The sequence below is a fragment of the Mauremys mutica genome, chromosome 7 (assembly GCF_020497125.1).
Source record: "Mauremys mutica isolate MM-2020 ecotype Southern chromosome 7, ASM2049712v1, whole genome shotgun sequence".
Taxonomy (NCBI): Eukaryota; Metazoa; Chordata; order Testudines; family Geoemydidae; genus Mauremys; species Mauremys mutica.
This window is the reverse complement of record NC_059078.1, coordinates 51,581,487-51,602,471: the sequence shown is the minus strand read 5'-3', so window position 1 is coordinate 51,602,471 and position 20,985 is coordinate 51,581,487. Positions and strand designations below refer to the sequence as shown.

Below are 20,985 nucleotides of genomic sequence, written 5' to 3'. Positions count from 1 at the left end.
CACCGCCAGGTCCCGGGGGCAGGTCCCGTTTACATCGCGTTACCCGTTCAAATTTGGTTCCTTCCGAGGCGGCTTCCGGCATGAGCCGGAAATGACAAACCGGAGAAAGGCGCGGGACCCGCCACGCCGCGCTACATGGCGGAGGAGGGGGCGGGGCCAGGGCCGGTTTCCCCGAGTCTCTCCTCCGCCTGGCCCCAGCGGGCTCTCTGGGGCGGGGCTAACGAGAGCATGGGCTCCTAGCGCCGCCCCAGCCTGACGGCCGGAGCGCACAGTTGGGGGGTGGGCCGGGACTCTCACACAGGGGCACAATGTGTAAAGCAGGGCCTGTGTGCTCATGGGGTGGGGCCAGCAGGCTCATGGCGTGGAGCACGGGCTGCAGACGCAAGGGGTAGGGCCTGCAGAATGACGCTTGGCTTGTCTCCTGTGAGGGAGCTGGGTGCAGTCTCACCTTCCTTTAAACAATCCTGTTTCCAGCCCACCACATTGTGAGGAAAACCTGGCAAACGTGGCCTGAGTGTCATTGACACTGCTGTGTGTTCCCAGGGCTGCAGAAAGCCCAACACCATTGTTCTGGGAGGTGGGAGCTGCTCCATCCATCTTTGTGGAAGTGTTAGATCTGAAACCTAATGATGGTGATATGGTTATCAACTCCAGCTGTCCCACTGCCAATCGTTAGCATATAACCATGTGCTCACAAGGACTCCCCTGGCTTTGTGGGCACCTGAAATCCCAGCTGACTCTTATCAGAGGGGTAGCCGTGTTACTCTGGATCTGTAAAAGCAGCAAAGAGTCCTGTGGCACCTTATAGACTAACAGACGTATTGGCGCATGAGCTTTCATGGGTGAATACCCACTTCATCAGATGCATGTAGTGGAAATTTCCAGGGGCAGGTATATATATGCAAGCAAGAAGCAGGCTAGAGATAACAAGGTTCATTCAATCAGGGAGGATGAGGCCCTCTTTTAGCAGTTGAGGTGTGAAAACTAAGGGAGGAGAAACTGCTTTTGTAGTTGGCTAGTCATTCACAGTCTTTGTGACTCTTACTCACCCACCAAAATCTCCAGCTACCCCTGACACACCATCCAGCTCTCTTACATTTGTAATGATGTACCATTTGTTTAACAGCCCCATAAGTGTGCAGGGCCTAAATTGCTGACCTAACAGCCTAAAGCATCAGTCCTGCAGTTGGATCTGCTAGCATGGACCCCAGTTCATTGGCCATGGTTCTGCACGAGTGGAGCTGATTGAAGGATCAGGGGCACAAGGCAAAGAGGACAGGGCCAGAACCCAAATAGCATGAGTTGTGCAGAGAGTAATGGACGTCTCAGCATGGACTGTTGAGTGTGCTATTTTGTCTTCACTTTCATGAAGACAGCAAGGCAAAGAGAAAACAAAGTGCAATAGGCAGGGAGGTTGAGGTTGGTCATCCAGGCACAGCAAGGCGGCAAGCAGAATCCCAGACTGTGAGCAGCAAAGACAGCGTTAGCGGACCTTACTGTGGGAGGGGGACCAGTGTGGCAGGGGGCTCTGGGATGGGCTACCAAGGGAGGAAAGCAGAGAAGATGCTTGCAGGAGAGGGGATGCATTGGTGGGCAGAATGCTGGTGAAGCTGTTAGATCTGCATGCTAAATGCAATGTATCACATGTGTATGGAGCCCGCTGAGGCTACATTTGGCCCTGGTTAGCCTCAAGGGCTGAACTGAACCAGTATGGGCTGCTGCACACTCCTGCCATTTCTCTGGCTTCTCTAGCAATTACTGGGCATCTTCATTTTAATTCATCAAGTTTATGGCCTTTCTGGCTGGGAAGAAAAGCTTCCAATGTGACTTGGTGCAGAACTGGCTGCATGGGTCTGTTCCATGGGCTCTTACATCACTGTGGTGTCATTAAGTTTCAGAGTTAATGGTTTAATTACTTAACATTTTAGCAGGAACTTGAGTATGGTGAATGGAATATGCAGGAATCACGTCACCCAGTACTGGAATGCAGCCATCTTGGGTGGAACACAGCTGTTGTTGAACAGCACACAGCAAAACTATAAAACAGTGAGACAGGAAGAGCAGAATACCATGTCCCATTGAAACTCGGGGCGGGAGGGGGGGAAATTGGGGGAGGTAGAATGAAGCTACCTAATTGGAAGTTGGCCAGCTCAGCCCTGTTTATATCCTTCTTCCTGTGAACAGTGCCGTGGGATCTATAGTGACCACAGATGATCAGGACTTTAGCTTTACATCTCTAACAGAGATCACTTCAGTACCTAATAGAACCACATTAAGGCAGGGGGGCTTGGTAGGAACTCCCGCACTAGCCCTGGGATTTTCTCAGAAGTCATTCATCCATGTTCCAATCATACTCAAAACTGCTTAGCCAGGCAGAGCCCAGCCTTGGCTCAAAGGGCAGCAGACTATGAATGTGCCCTTACTTGAATCTGGCAGCCAGGTGCTGCCTGTGTGCTTTGTCCTCTGAAGAGCACATGTACAAATGGACATGCTTACAGGCACGATGCAGTGAATGGCAATCCCAGTAGGCCCGTGGGGAGTTATACTGGGCTTTGCATGGAGCAGAAGGATGGGGTCACGGGATTAGGAGAGCTTCAGAGGTCAGCCTCCTTTGTCCATGTGTCATCTCAACCGTTTGCCCTGTGCAGAATCAGGCATTACTTACCACATCAGCATTCTCCCAAAGACAGGGCTTAAAAGGTCCAGTTGCCCTGCCTGTGCGGGTCTCGCCCTATCCATCAATGGGACCTCAGCCGTCAGCTTTTCCAAGTCTTCCAACATCACCTGAGCACCTGCCCCCATCTGTCCACAGTCGACTCCTGCTGTAGCATGCCATCTCAATCATTGGGGCCATTGTCTCCTTAGATGCCAGGAGAACCCAACAAACCATCCTGCTTCCTACAGACCTTCCAACGAAGCATCGTGGGGGCCAGTGCAAAGGATTTTGCGAAACATCTGAACCATCAGCTTGGGAGTAGCCGATGATTGGATCATGATCCTCCTTTTTGATCCCATTTCCTTGCCCATTCATAAGGACTGTGGGCCCCATTGCATGAGATCAGTGATGGCTAGGGGATCTGCTCCTCATTCCTGGAGCATGCAATGGCTGTTAGATGGGGTCCCCTCTCCAGGGCCACACCCTGTCCCAGGGCTGTGGGAAGAATGTCTGGGGAGTTGCTGCCATGCCAGACATGCTGGTGCTCTAAGGCTTGCTCCCAGCAATTTCCCAACCCCTTTTGGAGCAGACTGTGCTGCAGCCAGACAAGTTTAGGGCCATAGCAACCAGAGGGAGCGCTGTGCCTGCCCACAGGACAGCAGAGATCAGATTAGCTGAATTTTAGAGGGGGGAGGATCCCCAAGACTCGGTGATTAACCTCCTCTTAGCTGCACCTCTACCTACACCACCCCTTGTTCCTTCCAGCCCCCAGAGCATGTGTCCCACCCAGTCTTCCCCCAGCTCACCTCTGAGGCACAGAGGCATGCATGGCAGCTGGCTGGGGGATCTGTTCCTGGCACCAGCCTGGTGGGTGAACTGGCCTCTAGAAGGGCAGAACTCATCGGCAGGGCAGACAAAGAGACAGAGTAGGTGTGGCTGGTGCTTTCTCGGTTTGTCCTCAGAAGGTCTTTATTTGCCAGTAGTACAGTGCAGCGATCACACAGGAGCTTCTGGGTGGTCGTGGTGGAAATAAAAGTTTCATAGATGGAACTCAACCCTACAAACATGCAGCTGCGAATCAAGGAGAAGGGAAAAGTAAAGCTGAAGTGGTGGGACCATAGCCCAGAAAGCTGCAGGCTGGGAGGGCCCTGGGGCAGGCAGCTGTGGAGAAGGCCCCATTGATGGCAGGTCAGCCCCCCAGGCCCTTCACAGCGGGACTCGGTCTTCCTTCCTGTGTTTAGTTTGGGGCCAGGGAAAGGGGGCACAGGGGGCTGATGGGCCAGGCCTGACCCTGGGGAGTAGCTGAGGGGCTCTGGTCAAGTGAGCAGAGCTCACAGGCCTCTCATCTGGACTGCTCGCCCCTACCCTCCCAAGAACTGATAGCTAGTGCTGCAATCACCCTGCACCTAGGAACAGGCAGGCAAATGCCTCCAAATGTCTACTTCTAGGCCTTGAGCTAGAGCATGGGGAGGGGTTGTTCAGGCTCCCACAGTTGTGACCACATGGTGGAGGGGCATCTAACCAGCACCCAATAGCTCATTCACTAGAGCACTAGATCAGGCTGCACCCTAAACTGGGGAGGGGGGGAAGTGATCCTGATCCAAGCTCTAGACTGTGCATTCCACCAGAATGTAATATTTCTGGAGCACTCTATAGCCCCTATGAGGTTTCATGTTGGATACTCTGGAACCTAAACAGGGTGGTGGCACTCTAGACCACTTATTGGCAGGCATGTGGTGTGATCTAGGACAAGACCTTCACAAGCTGGATGCCTAAGATGCCCTAGAGCTGCCAGGAGCTCTCCTAGAGCTGCCAGGAGCTCTCCTCGAGGATGATCTATAACCTTCACAAGTGCAGAGTGCTTTAGAACACTTGGCTGTAAAACACATTTTTGTCAATGGGAAATGACTCAGGAAACAAGGAAAATCTTCTCTTGTGCTAGAGTAGGACCCTGGACTCTGCCTACCAGCAGCTAAAACCAATCCATTTCCACTGCCATATCCCCAGACTGCCCAGCACAAAGCAAGCCCAGAGCAAGTCTCCTTGGGCAGGGCTGGCTCCATGGGCTGGGCACTAACATGGGGCTGGAGACTGGACCGGACCATGTGCCCCAACGCCCCCTGCAGCTACAGTTCTGCACAGGGCCAGCATTATGGGTGGGTACCGTGGGTAAGAGGCAAGGAATGGGGCAGGGCTGGGGTGTGAAGACACAGAACGGAGCTCGAGGCAATGGGGGAGAAGCGCAATTGGTGGTGGGAGCAGAAGAGTGGCTCGACCAGGGCCGGCTCCAGGCACCAGCAGAGAAAGCCGGTGCTTGGGGCAGCCAATTGAAAGGGGTGGCACGTCCGGGTCTTCGGCGGCAATTTGACAGAGGGTCCCTCACTGCCTCTTGGCGCGAAGGACCCACTGCCAAATTGCTGCCGAAGAATGAAGTGGCACAGTAGAGCTGCCGCCAAAGTGCCGTCGATCGCGGCTTTTTTTTTTTTTTCCTCCTGCTTCGCCGCTTGGGGCAGCAGAAAAGCTGGAGCTGGCCCTGGGCTCAATGAGCCATGCGCCAAACATCTCATCGCCTTGGATCCACTCTGTTCCAGAGGACACATTTGTATCAAGCCATCCTGATTGACAACCTTACTGTCCAATCAGTGCTCATCCCCACCCTAAAATGGTAAAATGTACACTGCTAGTGGCTGATCCAGGGGTGATGGGGGGAAAGGGGCTGGGGGAGGCAGCAGGGCTCAGGAGGATGGGTGGGGGGCCGGGGAGGTAGCAGGGGCCAGGGAGGATGGGTTAGGGGCAAGAGAAGGCAGCAGGGACCAGGGTGCCATTTTCCCTAAGGCCAGCCCTAGTTTTGCAAACTGTCAGTTCAGGGTTGGGGCAAAGGAACACAACTCTGCAAGGGGCCACCATCTAGAGCTACAGTCAAGAAAGCCCCACTTGGACTGGATGGGCCCAGGCCTCAACCTCCACAGTACAGAGTCTCTATGTGCCCCAGGTTTAGCCTTTGGGAGGAAACAAGACTACACAGTGCAGAACAGGGCACATGAGGGTTACCATGTATGCACATCCACACAGTGAGAGTATATATGTACATACACCACTCCCACCCCCAGATCCTCCATAAACACACCCAGCAGGGACTGAATCTCACACAGCCAAAGCTAGGACCAGATCTCTGCCATGTAAGTCTCACGCATACACCATACTGCTCCCATAGACATGCTGCGTGCTGTCACACGTGGGCTGCAAACACCACAATCAGCCTGGACAATGGCAAAGCTATTGTAGGAAGAGGCATAGGACAGTGCTTTGGCGATGAGCCAACCTCTCCCTGCTCCCCCTTGTTCCGACAGGCCAACCCAGGGCTCCTGCATGCCTTTTGATCAGCACACACAGGGACTGGGGGACCGCCTCTCAGCAGGGCTGCAGTTCTTGCCCCCGGCCATGCGGGATTTGTGATGGCCACTGGACAGCTAGAGAGGCACCTCTTGTGAGGGGTCTGCAGCCCCTTGGACGTTCCCAGCAGCCCCTTTGTTCCTCCCAGGGCTGCTACAGCGGGGACTGTGATGCACAAATGCTGGGCTCCTCCACACACTGAGCCACCACAGGCATCCCTGATGCCCACAGCTCCTGGCAGCAGGGCCATTGCTGTCAGTGACACCAGTGAGCCTGCAGGGGCAGCAGTGAGACCAAAAGTGTCACGCTGGGAGGATGCCACTGTGAGTGAGAGGAGTCTGGTCTGTATCTGCCTTGGGTTCAGGCTCTAAAGCAGCAGAGCAGAGTGCAGAGCTGGTGTGTCTCACCCCCATGTGGATCCAGGCCCTCCTGGAGCCTGCTGTGGATGCAGACTAGAGAGGTACAGGACATCCCCAGTGCCTACTGGCCAGGGTGAGGCAGCGCTGGTGCTCAGGCATTTCCCTCACTCACGGGGAGGAAGGCAGGTCTGCAGTCCAAGGGGCCAGATGCCACCCTTACACCCAGGCTACTTGCTCTCTGCACATCTCCCAAAGCTCCAAGCAAGCCAATGAGGGTGGTGAAGCACTGGACTGGGTTACCTAGGGAGGTGGTGGAATCTCCATCCTTAGAGGTTTTTAAGGCCCAGCTTGACAAAGCCCTGGCTGTGATGATTTAGTTGGGGTTGGTCCTGCTTTGGGCAGGGGGTTGGACTAGATGACCTCCTGAGGTCTCTTCCAACTCTAATCTTCTATGATTCAACAGGAACCTGTCGGCATGGGAAGGGGAGTCCCACCGGTGCCAGCAATTGCATGGGAAGCTTTATCTGGGATCTAAGTGCAGCGTCCCTGCTCTAGGCCACTTGAATCTCTAGCCCTCCCCACCTCCCTGTCACACCATCCCTCCAGCCGGCTCAGCTCAGCTGCTGCTCTCCAGACTGGTGCTCAAATCCTTCCCTAAATGCCTCGGGGTTGCTTCTCTCCCCACTCCCAGGTGAATGCACCCAATACACACACACTTGTTCACCCATGGATACACATATGGACATACCCACCCACCCAGAGACCTATACACACACACACAAATGCATAATCACAGACACCCAGATACACACTAATTCATATGGACACCCACACAAATGCCCCATGTCTAGAGACACATATATTGCAATAGACACACAGCACATACATGCAGCTGTATGTAAACGCACACACACACACATGCTGAGTATGGAAACAATTGGATCTGGAACTCCGGAGGGTGGTTGTGTTTGATCCTGATGTGCCAGCTTCCCCTCACTTGGCCCAGCGATGTGGGGAATCAGGTGAGTGAGTGGGCAGACTGAGAGAGCAGCCTCCAGTGGGGAAAGGAAACCATCAAAGCCACCAAAGGAGACAGAGAAAAGAAAAGCAAAGGAGAGAGAGAAAACTCCATGCAAGGGGCTCTGCTTCTGCCTCTGTCTGTCCACCTGGGCCTATCGGGTCGCTCCAGGCTCAGGAACATAGAAAATAGAAGCTCTCTGCAGCGGCCCAGCTGGGGGTAAACAGAGTCAGACAGACAGGCACACAGCAGGGACAGACAGAGAGCCAGGGGAAGTTTGGATACCATGCCAGTGACTATGTACAATGAGAGATCCAGTGCTTCCCCACCCCATCCCTCCTGCTCAGCCGGTCTCCTCGGTCCAGGCCTCGGGGGTAGCACTGGGGGCAGTGGCTTCTTCTCCATTACACGTAGCGAGGGCTCCCGCCGTCGGGGTGGTGTTGTCAGGTGCGGCGGCGGTGGCGGGGGCCGGCGAGGCGGCATTGTCTGGCATGGCGGCAGCTGGCAGGGTTGGCTTTGCCGGCTCAGCCTGCTCGGGTGCACGGAGTCGCTTCATGAGTGTGGTCACTCGCACAGCTTTCTGCGGGGAGTGGAGGAATCCCATCGGTCACTACAGCATGGGTGGCCTTTCACCATCACAACAGCCCTCTGCCCTCGCACTGAGCTCCCACCTCCCCCTCCATCCTGCCCACTGCTCTGTGCCCCTCTGCCTGTCTCTGGCATTCCCAACCCTGCATCTCCCCAAACAAGTGCAGTGTGCAGGGGCAAGAGCCAAGCTATATGATCAGTGACTCAGGGGATGGATGCACCATGAGTGCTCCAATGGTACAGCTGCAGCACTGCTGCTGATTGCCCTAGTGTAGACACTTCCTCCATTGATGGAAAGGGTTTTTCCCCTGCTGCAGGGAACCTGCCTCCACAGCCAGTGCTAGCCAGATTAATGGAAGGGTCTCCTCTGGGGGTTGGGTCGGCTTAGCTACAGCCCTTGGGGGTGAATTTTTTCACATCTCTGAGCACTGCTACGTTTTAAGTGTAGACCAGGCCTAAAAGGGAACAGACATTATGGGGATGCTGCAGTTACCCCAGAATCATATGGTGTCATACTGCCTGTTTGCCTTGGGCTTGCATACAGCCACCCATCACCACAGTATCAGGGCTCCAACCATGCAAATCAATAGCAACAGTGAAGCCCTTAGTGGACTTTGAGGAGCCTCCTTTCAGGGTCAATGCTCTGCTTGGGGAGGTGTCCTAGGGTGAGCTGGCCCTTTAAGGAGGCTGGGGCTCAGCTGAGCCAAACCCGGCTCACCCTCCCAGGTGGAGGAGAGGTGCAGGCCTGTGGTCCAGGCAGACTGGAGAAGATCCCAAGGACAGCAGCCCTGGCTGGCCAGGGGTGGGTGGGAGCATAGGGAGAGGTTCTGAGATGGACACAGGGTAGTTTGGACTAAGGGGGCTGACAGCCCAGTTGTTAGGGCCCTGGATACCCTCAGCAGGGAGTGCACAGATTCTCCGTAGGCTGCCGCCCTGGGTGTGGCAGGTGCAGTGACCCCTGCTGTTAAGGGGCAATGGACAGACTCTGATTACCCTGGAAGTGGTGGCTCTTTCAGACTTCTCCAGAGGGCTAGGTCACCGCAATGATGGGCCAGCCCTGGGAGACAGTGACTGACTGACACTCTAGGGAAACTGAAGCAGTGTCCAATGCTGGCTATTACAGGACTTTGCTATTGGAGGGTTTGTGTGAGACCTGAGCATTACAAAGCCAGGAAATACAGAGTGAAGGTTAAACAAGAAAGAAACCCAGTGGCAACTAGGTCTGGAAATGCCCAGTTCAAGTCTCCTCTGGGCGCACTAATCCCCTGCCTTCCTCTGGGGCCCTTCACCTGACACATCCCTTCCTGGCAGCTCCCCGGACAGCCACAGCAGCGGGGCTGGGGCCTCAGCGGAAGCAACTTTGCCTGCTGACAGGCTGGTTTCTTAGCCCTGCCTGAGAACAGGACACCAGAGATCTCTCTGTCTCAGTACTCACCTGGCCCTCCTGTCTTCTCTGCACCTGTCGCTGCAAGATCCTCTCACCACACCGAACTCTGTGGTCCAGAGCAGGACTGAGACCCAGGGTAGGTTCAGTGACTGGCCCAGGGAGTCGGTGGCTTAGCTGGGAACAGACTGCTGATCTGTGCAATCCCAGGCCAGTTCCCTACCCCCGTATCACCCTTCCTATCCTGACTGGGGAGAACACAGTGCAGGAAGAGGCTGAGATCTCCTCTCTGCTCTGCTCAGGGCTCCCTATGGGTGGGAGGGACTCTGCTGTGGTGGAGCACCTAAGCCGCAGCACAGAGCGAGGGCCATGTACCTTCCACTTCGCTCTGGCAAAGTTCTTCTCGATCTGAGCGCAGACACCATCTTTGATGTTCTTATCTGAGGCGGCGTTGCCAGAAATCCTGGAAGTGGAAACACACATCAATGACCAGCTTCCTGCAGCTGCCCTCCTGGTACCATGCACTTGCACTCTGCTTCCACCCCTAAACCGGGGGGCCCATAGGGCGCTCCACCTACCCAGTCCCCACCCGGCCCTTCCCCTGGCACCAGTAAGTGGAGCTGGGCTCTCATGTCCCTCCCAACTCCCATGATGCTAGCCAGTGTCCCCTCTATCCCTCCAGGGTCCTCCTGCCAGGAGAAGGCCCCTCGCTTGGAGTCACCAGCGCTGCCTTACCACTCGTGGGAGATGGCTTCTTCAGCTGTGATCCTCTGGTCCTGGTCCACCTCCATCAGACGTGTCACCAGCTCCTTAGCTGCGGAGACAGCAAGTGGGAAGAAGGCGCTTAGCGCTCAGGCTGGCCATGCACCTGGGCACGGCCCGAAAGGGGATGGTGGCAGGTAGTGGACGCTCAAGCTCCCTGTTCTTATCCCCAGAGGAGCTGGGGCTGGCACAGAATGGAGCGGAATGAAAGCCCCCCCACAGCTGGCTGCTCTGCTGGAGGAAAGGGTGATGTGGGGCTCTCCTGACCGGTCACCAGGAAAGGTCTGTGCAGGGCAGGGAGCATGCACCCACCACGGCTGGTCACTGCTCTCCCCAGGGGCCAAGCTCGCACAGACAGCTCTTATCTGACTCCTCTCCCCCAGGGCAGTTTGGGATGAGGACTGGGCCTTCACTCCTGGAGCAGGGCCCATCCCACCATGCCCTGCCTCCCACACGCCCCCCACTCCAGTGACAGAACTCCCTGGACAGCCACCAACCCCCATTGAACAGGACTGGGGGATGGGAAGAGGATGGGGTTAGGACCCCGTAGAACAGGACTGGCTGGGACGAGGACGGGATTGGGGCCCCATAGAACAGGCCTGGTGTGTGGGGATGAGGACAGGGTTGGGATCCCATACAATAGGACTGGCGGGGGCGGAAAGAGGATGGGGCTGGGGTCATGTACAACAGGAATGGCAGGGGTGGGACGAAGACGAGGTTGTGATCCCGTGGAACAGGACTGGAGGCGGTGGGATGAGGATGGGGTTGGGATCCCATAGAATGGGAATGGCAGGGGTAGATTGAGGTCAGGGTTGGGGACCCACAGAACAGAATTGGCAGAGGTAGGATGAGGACGGGGTTGGGGTCATGTAGAACAGGACTGGTGGAGGTGGGATGAGGACAGGGTTAGCTGGGATCCCACAGAACAGGACTGGCAGGGGCACGACAAGGATGGGGTTGGAATCCTGTAGAACAGGGCTGGGGGAGGTGGGACGAGGACGGGGTTGGGTACTACAGAACGAGACTGGCGGGAGCGGGACGAGGACAGGTTTGGGGCCCTATAGAACAGGGTTGGTGAAGGCGGGATGAGGACAGGGTGGGGGCCCTGTAGAACAGGACTGGCGGAGGGACAAGGAGAGGGTTGGGGGTCCCCATAAAATGGGACTGGTGGCAGGGACAAGGACGTGGTAGGACATGACTGATGGGATGGGACGGGACAAGGATGGAGTTGTGGTCCCCAGAATGGGAAGGGTGGGGTGGGACGAGGACAGGCTGGGGTCCCACAAAACAGGACTGGCAGGGGAAGGATGAGGACGGGGTTTGGGTCCCAGACAGAGGTGAAAGTAAGCTGGTAAGAGCCAGTACGCTGTACTGGCAAGAGCCGGTATGCTGTGCCGGACTGGACCAGCTTCCCCGGCGGTGATTTAAAGGGCCCAGGGCAGCAGCCCCGGGCCCTTTAAATCATTGCCGGAGCTCCGGCAGCCAGGCTTGATCAGGGATTTAAAGAGCCTGGAGCTCCGGCTGCTGCGGGGAGCCCGGGCCCTTTAAAGCACCGCCGGAGCTCTGGCAGCGGGGCTCAGGCGGCGTTTTAAAGGGCCCGGGGCTCCCCGCAGTGGCAGGAGCTCCGGGCCCTTTAATTCACCCCTGAGCCCCAGGGCTCCCAGCTGCCTCTTCAGCTGGTGGCTCCAGGGCGATTTAAAGGCCCTGGGGCTCCCAGCCACAGCCGGAGGCCAAGGGCCTTTAAATATTGAAGGGCCCCACCTCTTCTGGTTGAGGCCATGCCCCCACTCAGGACTCCAGCGTACCGGTAAGTCCTTTAAGTTACTTTCACCCCGGTCCCAGAGAACAGGACTGGTGGGGGCGGGAGGAGGACAGGGTTGGGGTCCCACAGAACAGGGCTGGTGGGGGCGGTACGAGGACAGGGCTGGGTTACCATAGAACATGACTGGTGGAGTTGGGATGAGGATGGGGTTGGCCGACGTCCCAGAGAACGGGACTGGCGGGGGGTGGGACGAGGACCAGGTTGGGGTCTCACAATACAGAACTGGCTGGGGCAGGATGAGGAGGGGGTTGGGGTCCCGTGGATACAGGACTGGCAGGGGTGGGACAAGGACAGGGTTGGGATCCTATAGACACAGAACTGGTGGGGTGGGGGACGAGGATGTGGTTGGGGTCCCCATAGAAGGGGACTGGCAGGGGGAATGAGGACGGGGTTGGGGTCCTGTAGAACAGGACTGGTGGGAGCACGATGAGGATGGGGTTGTGGTCCCTATAGAACAGGGATGAGGACAGAGTTGGGGTCCCGTAGAACAGGGATGGCGGACAGGATGGGGTCCCGTAGAGACAGGACTGGCAGGGGTGGAACAAGGATGTGGTTGGGATCCCATAGAACAGGACTGGAGGGCGTGGGACAAGGATGTGGTTGGGGTCCCCATAGAAAGGGACTAGAAGTGGGGGACAAGGATGGGGTTGGAACTCTGTAGAAAAGGCCTGGTGGTTGGGGGAGGATGGGGTTGGGGTCCCATAGAACAGGGCTGGCAGGGGCGGGACGAGGCAGAGTTGGAGCCCCGTCCAACAGGACTGACGTGAGGTGGGGGTAGGGGATGGGGATAAGGTTGGGATCACGTAGAACAGGGCTGGCAGGGGTGGGATGAGGACAGGTTGGGGTCCCATACAACAGGCTGGTAGGTGTGGGATGAGGATGGTGTTGGGGTGCCACAGAAGAGGACTGGTGGATGGGGACGAGGTCAGGGTTGGGATCCCGTACAACGTGGCTTGCGGGGATGGGACGAGGATGGAGTTGGGGTCCCATAGAAGTGAACTGGTGGGAGTGGGACAAGGACTGACTGCGATCTCGTAGAACAGGGGGGATGGGACGGGGTTGGGGGAAGGCGAGGACAGAGTTGGAGTCCCACAGAACAGGACTGGTGGGGGCGGGATGGTGATGGGGTTGGCATCCCGTAGAACAGGACTGATGGGCACAGGACGAGGACAGGGTTGGGGCCCAGTAGAAAATGACTGGTGGTGGTGGAACGAGGATGGTGTTGGGGGTCCCATATAACAGGGCTGGTGGGGGTGGGATGAGGATGGGGTTGGCCAGTGTCCCACAGAACAGGACTGGCGGGGGTGGGGTTTATGAGGATGGGGTTAGGATCCTATAGAAGAGCACGAGGATGGGGTTGGGGTCCCACAGAACATGACTGGCGGGTCAGGATGAGGATGGAGTTGGGGTCCCATAGAACAGGGCTGCTGTGGGGAGGGGATGAGGACGGAGTAGGGGCCCCATAGAATAGGGCTGGCGGAGGCAGGACGAGGACAGGTTGGGGTCCCCGTAGAACAGGGGTGATGGTGGTGGTGGTGGGATGAAGATGGGTTTGGCCAGGGTTCCACATAACAGGACTGGTGGGGTGGTGGGACAAGGATGGAGTTTGGGTCCTGTGGAGCGGGGCTGCTGAGGGGAGGGGACGAGGACAGAGTTGGAGTCCCATAGAGCGGGACTGGCGGATGCAGAATGAGGACAGGGTTGGGATCCCATACAACAGGGCTGGGGGAGGGGGAGGGAGACAGGGTTGGGGTCCCACAGAACAGGGCTGGCAGGGGACGGATGAGGACAGTTTGGGATTAAGTAGAACAGGGCGGAGGGGCAGGTGATGAGGACTGGGTCGGGGTTGCCATAGAGCAAGACTGGCAGGAACTATTGTTTTTGTCTCTCCCACTGAGCCGTCTCTCAAGGGAGTGTGGGAGTGCGTGAGGTCTGTGCAGCAGGGGCTCTGCAGGGGCTGCGTGAGGGTGAGTCTTGCCCACATGGGCTCCTCCATTCCATTGGCTCTCAGGAGCGGGTTTGTGAGTGGGACTCTGAGTGAACATCACGCTGGTTCTGGAGCCAGGTGCCCAGCGGTGCCCCCAGACGAGCGAGCCTCACCCGCCTGGGAGATGTCATCCCAATAAGGCGGGTCGAATTCATAGTCGCCGGCCAGGATCTTGCGGAAGAGATTCTTGTCGTGGTTCTCATAGTCGTCCTCTTCCACCTCCTCATAAAAGGGTGGGTTCCCTGACAGCCTGCATGGGGTGAGAACATCAGGGCAGTGAGCACGCCTGGCCTGGCCCAGCGCTGACTACACCACAGCTCCACTTACCCCATCACTGCCACCTTGTGGGCAGGCTGTGCTGCTGTGTAAGGGACAAAGGGCCCAGGGCACTGAGTATCTGGTCCCCTTCCCCAGGGCCCCTCTGGCTGCCTTCCCTGGGACCCCTTGGTCTCCAGCCCCCTTCCCCAGGGCCCCTCCAGCTCCCCTCCCTGGGGCCTGGGGACCCTTGGTCTCCGGCCCTCTTCCCCAGGGCCCCCTTAGTCTCCATCCCTCTTCCCCAGAGTCCAGGTCCAGGCCCTGGTTGTTGGATCACTCTCTCAGCTAGTTTCCTGGATGTGGCCTCTGGCTGTCACCCCTCCACCATGTCCTTGACTCTACAGCCCAGTCTGTGTCAATCGTCCCTGTCCCCCCACAATATCAGCTTCCTGGCCCAGCCTCTAGCTCCACCCCATACTCATCTCTCCAACCACAAGCCCCGCCACAAGCCCATCTTCTGTTCCCTGGCCCAGTCTCTGGCCGGCCCCATCCTCAGCCAGCCCCCAACCCCTGCAAGTCAGGCTCAGAATTCCAGGACCCCACTCTGCATTCCCCTCCCCATACTTACAAGATGTACATGATGACACCAATAGCCCAGCAGTCCACAGGCCGTCCATACCGCTGCCGTCCCACCACCTCCGGAGCTGCAACGGCCCAACAGCAAGGTGAGCCCTGTGCAGTGCTGCCGGTGGGTGCCCAGACCATTACGCATAGCAGCCCCCACCTTGGATGTTCTCATGGCAGCAGTGGTCCAAGTGCCAGTCGGGATCTGGCTAGCTAGGGCTATGTCTCATTTCCCTGCTCCCTTCTGCCTGCCATTTTGGGCCTCACCTTGGGCATGTCCGCACCGCAGCTGGCAGCGAACCTCCTGGCCCAGGAAGATTCTCTCTGGCCACGAGACTGTGCCTGGACTCCCCCTCTGTGGGCTAGCGCGGGCACCCAGCCTCAGCTCCTGGCTCCCCCGGCCATCGTCTCTCTTGGGTGGAGACCCACGTCTCTCTCTTCTCACCGGGGTATTTCCAAGCTGTTCAGCTCTCTGCCTACATGGTGACCTCCCCAGCAAGAGACAGGCTGCCTCAGCAGGCCTGCCTCACTCCTCTCCCCAAGCTGGTACACAGTATAACTGCCACAGTGACGTTACCACCTGGCCCTTGTGAAGCAAGCCCATTGATTCTTGAGGGAAAAGCATCACAGAGAGGAAAAGAACCTACACTCGAGCTACTAAGCTTACCAGTGGTCCCCAAGCTCCAGCATGGGCTTGGGCAGGTGAGCGGCCCTTCCAACGCCATCACGGGATTTTCTTGTGCTTCCCAGTTCATAACACCCTTTGCTCAGAACAAGCCCACAGTTGTGTGGGGCCTCAGTGAGCCAAAGTCCTTCCAGCCCTAGCTAAGGATCAGGGTCTGCCATAGACCAGAGGTCCTTCCCGTTAGTGGAGTCAGGAGGAAGGCTCTAGGTCCAGTGTAACTCAGGCTATTTAACCAAAAACCCTCCTGTGTCTCTTGGTCCCTGGAGAATCCGGTGTGAGCCTCTCTCCCGGTAGGGGAAGCTCGCTGGAGGTGTTACAACCTGAGTGAATTTGCCTGATCACCCCCAGTGCTCTTAGCTCCTGGAGGGCTCTGGCCTTGCTCCTTTTTCTGGGAAGCTGCCCCCTTTCTGGAGGAGGGTGAAGGGGCCAGAACAGCTGCGGAGGGCACAGGATGGCGTGTGAAAGGAGGCCTGGCTGGAGCAATCCTGGGCTGAGCACGCTGGTAGGAGGGTTGTGGAGAAGGAAGGGGGCAGGCAGGTGAGGAAGAGCTCAGGAGAATGTGCATGGATCCCATTTAGCCACCACTTCCAGGTCAGAAATTCTGCTCTTAGGTGGGAGAAGCAAAAGGCTGGAAGGGATCTCTACCCTCATGGTTCAGGACACAATCCAGCCTTTAACTATTCCTGGGGGCAGCCCCTGGGCCAGGGTGGGTGAGGGAGGATGGGAGGAGGAGGACCGGCCTGGATTACTGAGCCCCTGGAATGGGCTCTGGAAGCAGCTTCTCACTCTGTGGCTCACCCTTAGTTTCTGAGCAAAAATATTTAATTTTTGTGCCCTCTCTTGCCTAGCCTGTCCCTTGCTGCCCTTTGCCAAATGCCCCCTGATGCCCACCTCACTGTTTCTTACCTAGATACTCTGGGGTGCCACAGGGCTCCTTGATGAGGCCGTTCTCTAGCTTTGCCAGGTGGAAGTCACTGATCACAATCTTGGAGTTCTTCAGACGGTTGTAATACACCAGGTTCTCCAGCTGCAGGTCCGCATGCCAAAAGAAGGGCAGGAGTGGAAGGAGAGAGCACAACTCATCCCAGGGTTGGGCACACAGCTGTGTGTGTGGGTGTCAGTGATCCCTGGGCACCAAGGGGGTGTCTCTCCCCCAGGGTTCTGTGGGTCAGCCAGCACCCCGTCCTACCCCAGGGGAGAATGGCTCAGAGAAAAGGCCATTTGCCATATAGAGAAGCTACACTGCAGGGCACACCAGGCCGTGGAGCCACCAACCAGCCTGCAGGAGGGAGTCAGGCTATGGAGCCAAGCAGCACCTACTGGGGAGCACAGTGAGGTGCGCCCCCAGAGCTGCTTTCCTGGAGAAGAATGAGAGTGGGGAGCCCCATTAGAGCTCGATTGCTCATAATGGCTGGAGACTGCAAGGGCAGATGGGGCGTGCAGGTAAAAGACCATCCTGGGGCATGCAGGCCAGTGCGAGAGCCGGCTGACTGACCTTGAGGTTCCTGTGCACAATCTTGAGTGAATGCAGGTAAGCGACGGCCTCCAGCACTTGTCGGATGACATTGCTGGTGTCCCGCTCAGAGTAATAACCCTGATCCAGGATCCAGTCAAACACCTCCCGGCCCGTGGCCCTGCAGTAGGGGAAAAAGCCCACACCTGAGAGAGCAGTAGGGTCAGGCCTTTGCCCTGAGGGGCAGGCCTTGTACCCAACACCCCCCAAGCTATGGCTGGAGCACCCCAAGACCCACATGAGCACCCCAGATGCTGCAGGATCTCAGAACCTTCCCCATTCATCAATAGCAGCTGCCCCAGGCTGCAGAGGCAGCTGGGTCCCGGGCTTGATTAGGAAAGGCAGGAGACATGGCAAGGGAAGAGGAACTGTCCGGGGTCCAGCCCAGCCAGAGGCAGGACACAGCACATGTCTCATCAGAGTGCCAGATCTTAGAGCTGCAGGTAATACTATGGAGCAGCCCCTGCATTTCTGGGTGCTCAGCTGAAACGCCCAAGTGCCTGCTGTCAAGAGTTTCAGTGAAGTTGGCCAATCCTCGCCCACCCAAGAAGCACGCTCACAGCAGGGACTTGACCATTCCTGACAGCTCCCCACAGCAGGCTGCAGCTGAATCTGTCGAGGAGCACGAATCAGCCTCCCGAGTGAGTCACCACAGATCCTCTGACCTTCCCAGCATGGTTCTTTCTCCTGTATTGCCCGTGGGATAATGAAGGATCCCAGACCTGGGTTAATTGAGGGCTCCAGCCCTCTGTACATGGAGATCAGCAAGTCCTCTGCTGCCGGCCATAAGCTGCCCTGGCTGTGGCACATAGCCAATCCTTGGCCCAGAGCTGAGCTGCAGTTCTAAGCAGAAGCTGCCTCTAAACTAACCTGCTAACGAGTGAAGCATCTGGCCATGGGGCAAGATCAGGCCCAGAAGGGGAGCCAGGCCGGCTTAGTGGGGCAGTCTGCATGGAGACAGCCTCCCAGAAGGAGAAAGGGGCTTCTGGGAATTACCCAGGGGGTGTTTGGTGTGGCTGCCCCAGACACGTGCCTGGGGAACAGCAGTGGAGGGGTTACAGCCATCGCAAGCTCCCACTGGGACCCCAGAGCCAGGGTCTCTCTGGGGAGGGGGAGGGGCCCTGTCAGAGCCAGCTGGGGCCAATCTTGCAGCTGCCGGGTACCAGGCAGCACTGACTTACAGTTCAAGGAAGATGAAGTACTCTTTGCGAGTGACGTACACGTCCACCAGCTGCAAGATGTTGGGGTGCTTCACCCTGGGGGCACACAGTGAGAGAAAATGGAGTTAGCGGACTCTGCCCAGCGCAGCACCACATCCCTGGGGTACCTGCCTGTGCCAGGACACAGTCTCTGCTCCCTACTCTGCTCCCACTAGGGCCGGGCAGGCACTGGAGGCTCTTGGGGGAGCTGTGCAGGTCAGAGGGGAGAGAAGGCTGGGGAGGCTGAGCCACGGGAGAGCTGGGTACGACAGTGGACAGGGCAGAGAGAGCGCCTAGCTCTGCACAGGCTGGGCAAGATCCCTCGCTCAGCTGTGGCTGGCTCCCTCTGCCAGCTGCTCAGAACCCCTTCCTCTGGCTCCCCCCACAGTCCCTCAGGGTCTCCCATTGGAGGAAGGGGAGGAGCTGGAGACAGAGGCTGACTGATTGGTTGAGAGGGAAGGTGTCAACAACTGACCCCACCCACCCAGCAGCCGGACGGAGACTGGTGGGTGGGGACCAGGGATCCCGCCGCAGCCCAAGCTTTGCCAGGACTCCCTGGTGCCCCCACCTCTGAGTCAGGCTGGCCTGGGGGCTGTGGCACCAGCTGGACTCTGCCTCAAACTGGCCAAGGGCCTAGGCCAGACCCTCCCCTCTGTGCCCACCTTAACCCAACCCAGAGCCTGGCACCATGCCTGCCCATGCCTTCTGGGGAGCTGGGGCTAGGCAACATGCATTGCATGTCCAGCAGAAGGGGGCATGGGGATGAAGCCGACTGCCAGCACCTAAGAGAGGGGGGCATTGGATATGCCTGGCCACATAGCCACATGGGCAGGGCTGCGGGGATAGGGGAAACTCAGGCTACCCTCTGTGTCTAGCCTCATCTCCCACTGTAATACACACCATCTCCCCTCTCAGTCCTCACTATACTGCCTGCAGTGGGGGAGGCAAAGAGTACCCATTGACTGGCAAAGGGTAGGGCTCTTCTATAAGTTGGCACTGGTCACACATGGAGGTCAGCTTGTGAGTGAGATGCAGTGCTAGGTTAGCCTAGCCCAAGGGACCAGAGGCACAACAAAAGGTGTCATAGGGCTGCCCTACCCAGCCTTCCCAGCATCGAAGCAGGCGACATTGGGGGCCCACAGACGGAAAAGTGCAGTTACATGTAGAAAAGGCCTGTTGTCAGTAGGTATGCCCTGAGCAGGGGGCCTGTTAGGAGGAGACCAGGTTAGCAGAGCCTGGTCAGGTCATGTCATGGCTTCAGCAGACGTAGCTCCCACTGGTACATTTGTCCCCCTCTGTTGGCTGGTCCGCAAAAGAGGATAAGAGTCTACTACAGCTGCTAGCTAACAGAGTTACTCCAGTAGTATACACAGCAGGGACTCATGCTGTTAATGCTGAGAGCTTCAGGCTCAAACCCCGGGATGGGAAGCTACAGTGACTCACATTTTCAGGATGATGATCTCATTCTTGGCTGCCTTCCGCACCTTCCGACCATCTCTCTTCAGGAACTTCTTGCATGTGTAGAGCTTTCCTGTCGTCTTCTCTTTGGCCCTGAATATTTCACAGAATTCCTCCCTGAGGAACGAATCAGCATGGGCCCTGTTAGGACTGTTACAGATTGCCCCATGTGGGGCTAGTGCTGGCAAGAAGCCCTGTGTGTTACCTTCTGGGAGGGAGGTGCAAGGATCGGCTTCCCTAACTGCTACCTTGGTGCCCAAATCATGCTGTCAGAGCACAGGTCAGTGTGGTGGCACGCATCAAACCTAGCATTAAAGTGCTATCTGTGTGCCACCAGCTACCCAACCATTGCTGCAAGGGGCATACACTACGGGATGCAGGGCAAGTGGGAGCATGCACATGTGGGGGGAGGGAGGAGAAGAGTTAAGGTTACTTGGGTGCCACCTCCACGTTGCACCTGCGGTTGTCATGGCTCTCAGCAGCACACTCGCCCTGCCACGGTGGGAGGAGCCTCCCTACACTTGGAGAAATTCCAGCACCAGACAGAATTGCTGCAATGTGAAAGTGAGGTTGCGACTCCTCCCTCCAGCACAGGAGCCCCCACCTGGGCTGAGGCTCCTATAGGACACTACCTCTCTTACGGAGAAGGAGCTCTGGACCTCAGTCCTGCTTCTCCAGGCTTTGCCATCATCTTCTGGGAAGGAGAGCTTTTTTTTTTTTTTTTTTGGTTAAAAACAGCTGAAACTCACATGCTACATTGGAAGTGCTGTCTACCCCGCACCCCCGGAAAGCCAGCTAAGAGCAGCAAGGAAATGGGTGTCTAATGCCATGAACTCCCCTCCTCTGCTTGGAATGGACTCTGCCTAGCATCATGCTTGCAGCACACCCACCACTACTCCCAGGACTGACTGCTCCAGTTCCACCCACTCCCAGGACTCAACCAGGCCTTAGCACCAAAAGGTATCCAAGCGCCCCAGCGAGTCAGACCACCTCTTCTCCACTTGGAGTGTCCCATGGCACAGCCTGATACTTCACCTATCCCAGCCCACATTGGGAGGAACTGTCCCAGGAACCGGCAGAGCAGACCTAAGAAATCAGATTCCAACCATCTACCACCTCTCCACTGCCTGGGAACATTAGCTAGGCATGGGCCCAAAGCAGGCAGCACAGAGCTACCTGAACTAATATTGACACTAATCAATGCAAGCTCCATCTCCAACACCCATAACCTTGCCACTGATCTAGCCTGCATCTCCAAGGCTGGATGACGCTGGGAGACCTG

General features: G+C 57.2%; 2 protein-coding genes across 8 annotated transcripts in view; both read right to left on the bottom strand.

Annotated features, from left to right (window-relative positions):
- The window catches only part of LOC123374959 (TRAF interacting protein), a 48,919-nt gene extending 48,743 nt beyond the window's left edge, over positions 1-176 (bottom strand). For 3 of the 4 annotated variants that reach the window (XM_045025401.1, XM_045025403.1, XM_045025405.1), the window contains exon 1: positions 44-176. The gene's annotated coding sequence lies outside the window, so the exon portion shown is untranslated. Of the gene's footprint in view, positions 1-3 lie in introns of all 4 variants that reach the window. The other variant, XM_045025402.1, reaches the window with a different exon arrangement.
- Positions 177-3,600: 3,424 nt separating this feature from the next.
- The window catches only part of CAMKV (CaM kinase like vesicle associated), a 57,610-nt gene continuing 40,225 nt past the window's right edge, over positions 3,601-20,985 (bottom strand). For all 4 annotated transcript variants that reach the window (XM_045025397.1, XM_045025398.1, XM_045025399.1 and 1 more), the window contains 9 exons: positions 19,689-19,820; positions 18,228-18,302; positions 17,029-17,167; positions 16,440-16,560; positions 14,853-14,928; positions 14,083-14,219; positions 10,134-10,212; positions 9,774-9,861; positions 3,601-8,006 (listed from right to left, as the gene is read on the bottom strand). In XM_045025397.1, coding sequence (XP_044881332.1) covers positions 7,770-8,006; positions 9,774-9,861; positions 10,134-10,212; positions 14,083-14,219; positions 14,853-14,928; positions 16,440-16,560; positions 17,029-17,167; positions 18,228-18,302; positions 19,689-19,820 — 1,084 coding nt within the window. In that variant the 3' untranslated portion in view covers positions 3,601-7,769. The remainder of the gene's footprint in view (positions 8,007-9,773; positions 9,862-10,133; positions 10,213-14,082; positions 14,220-14,852; positions 14,929-16,439; positions 16,561-17,028; positions 17,168-18,227; positions 18,303-19,688; positions 19,821-20,985) is intronic.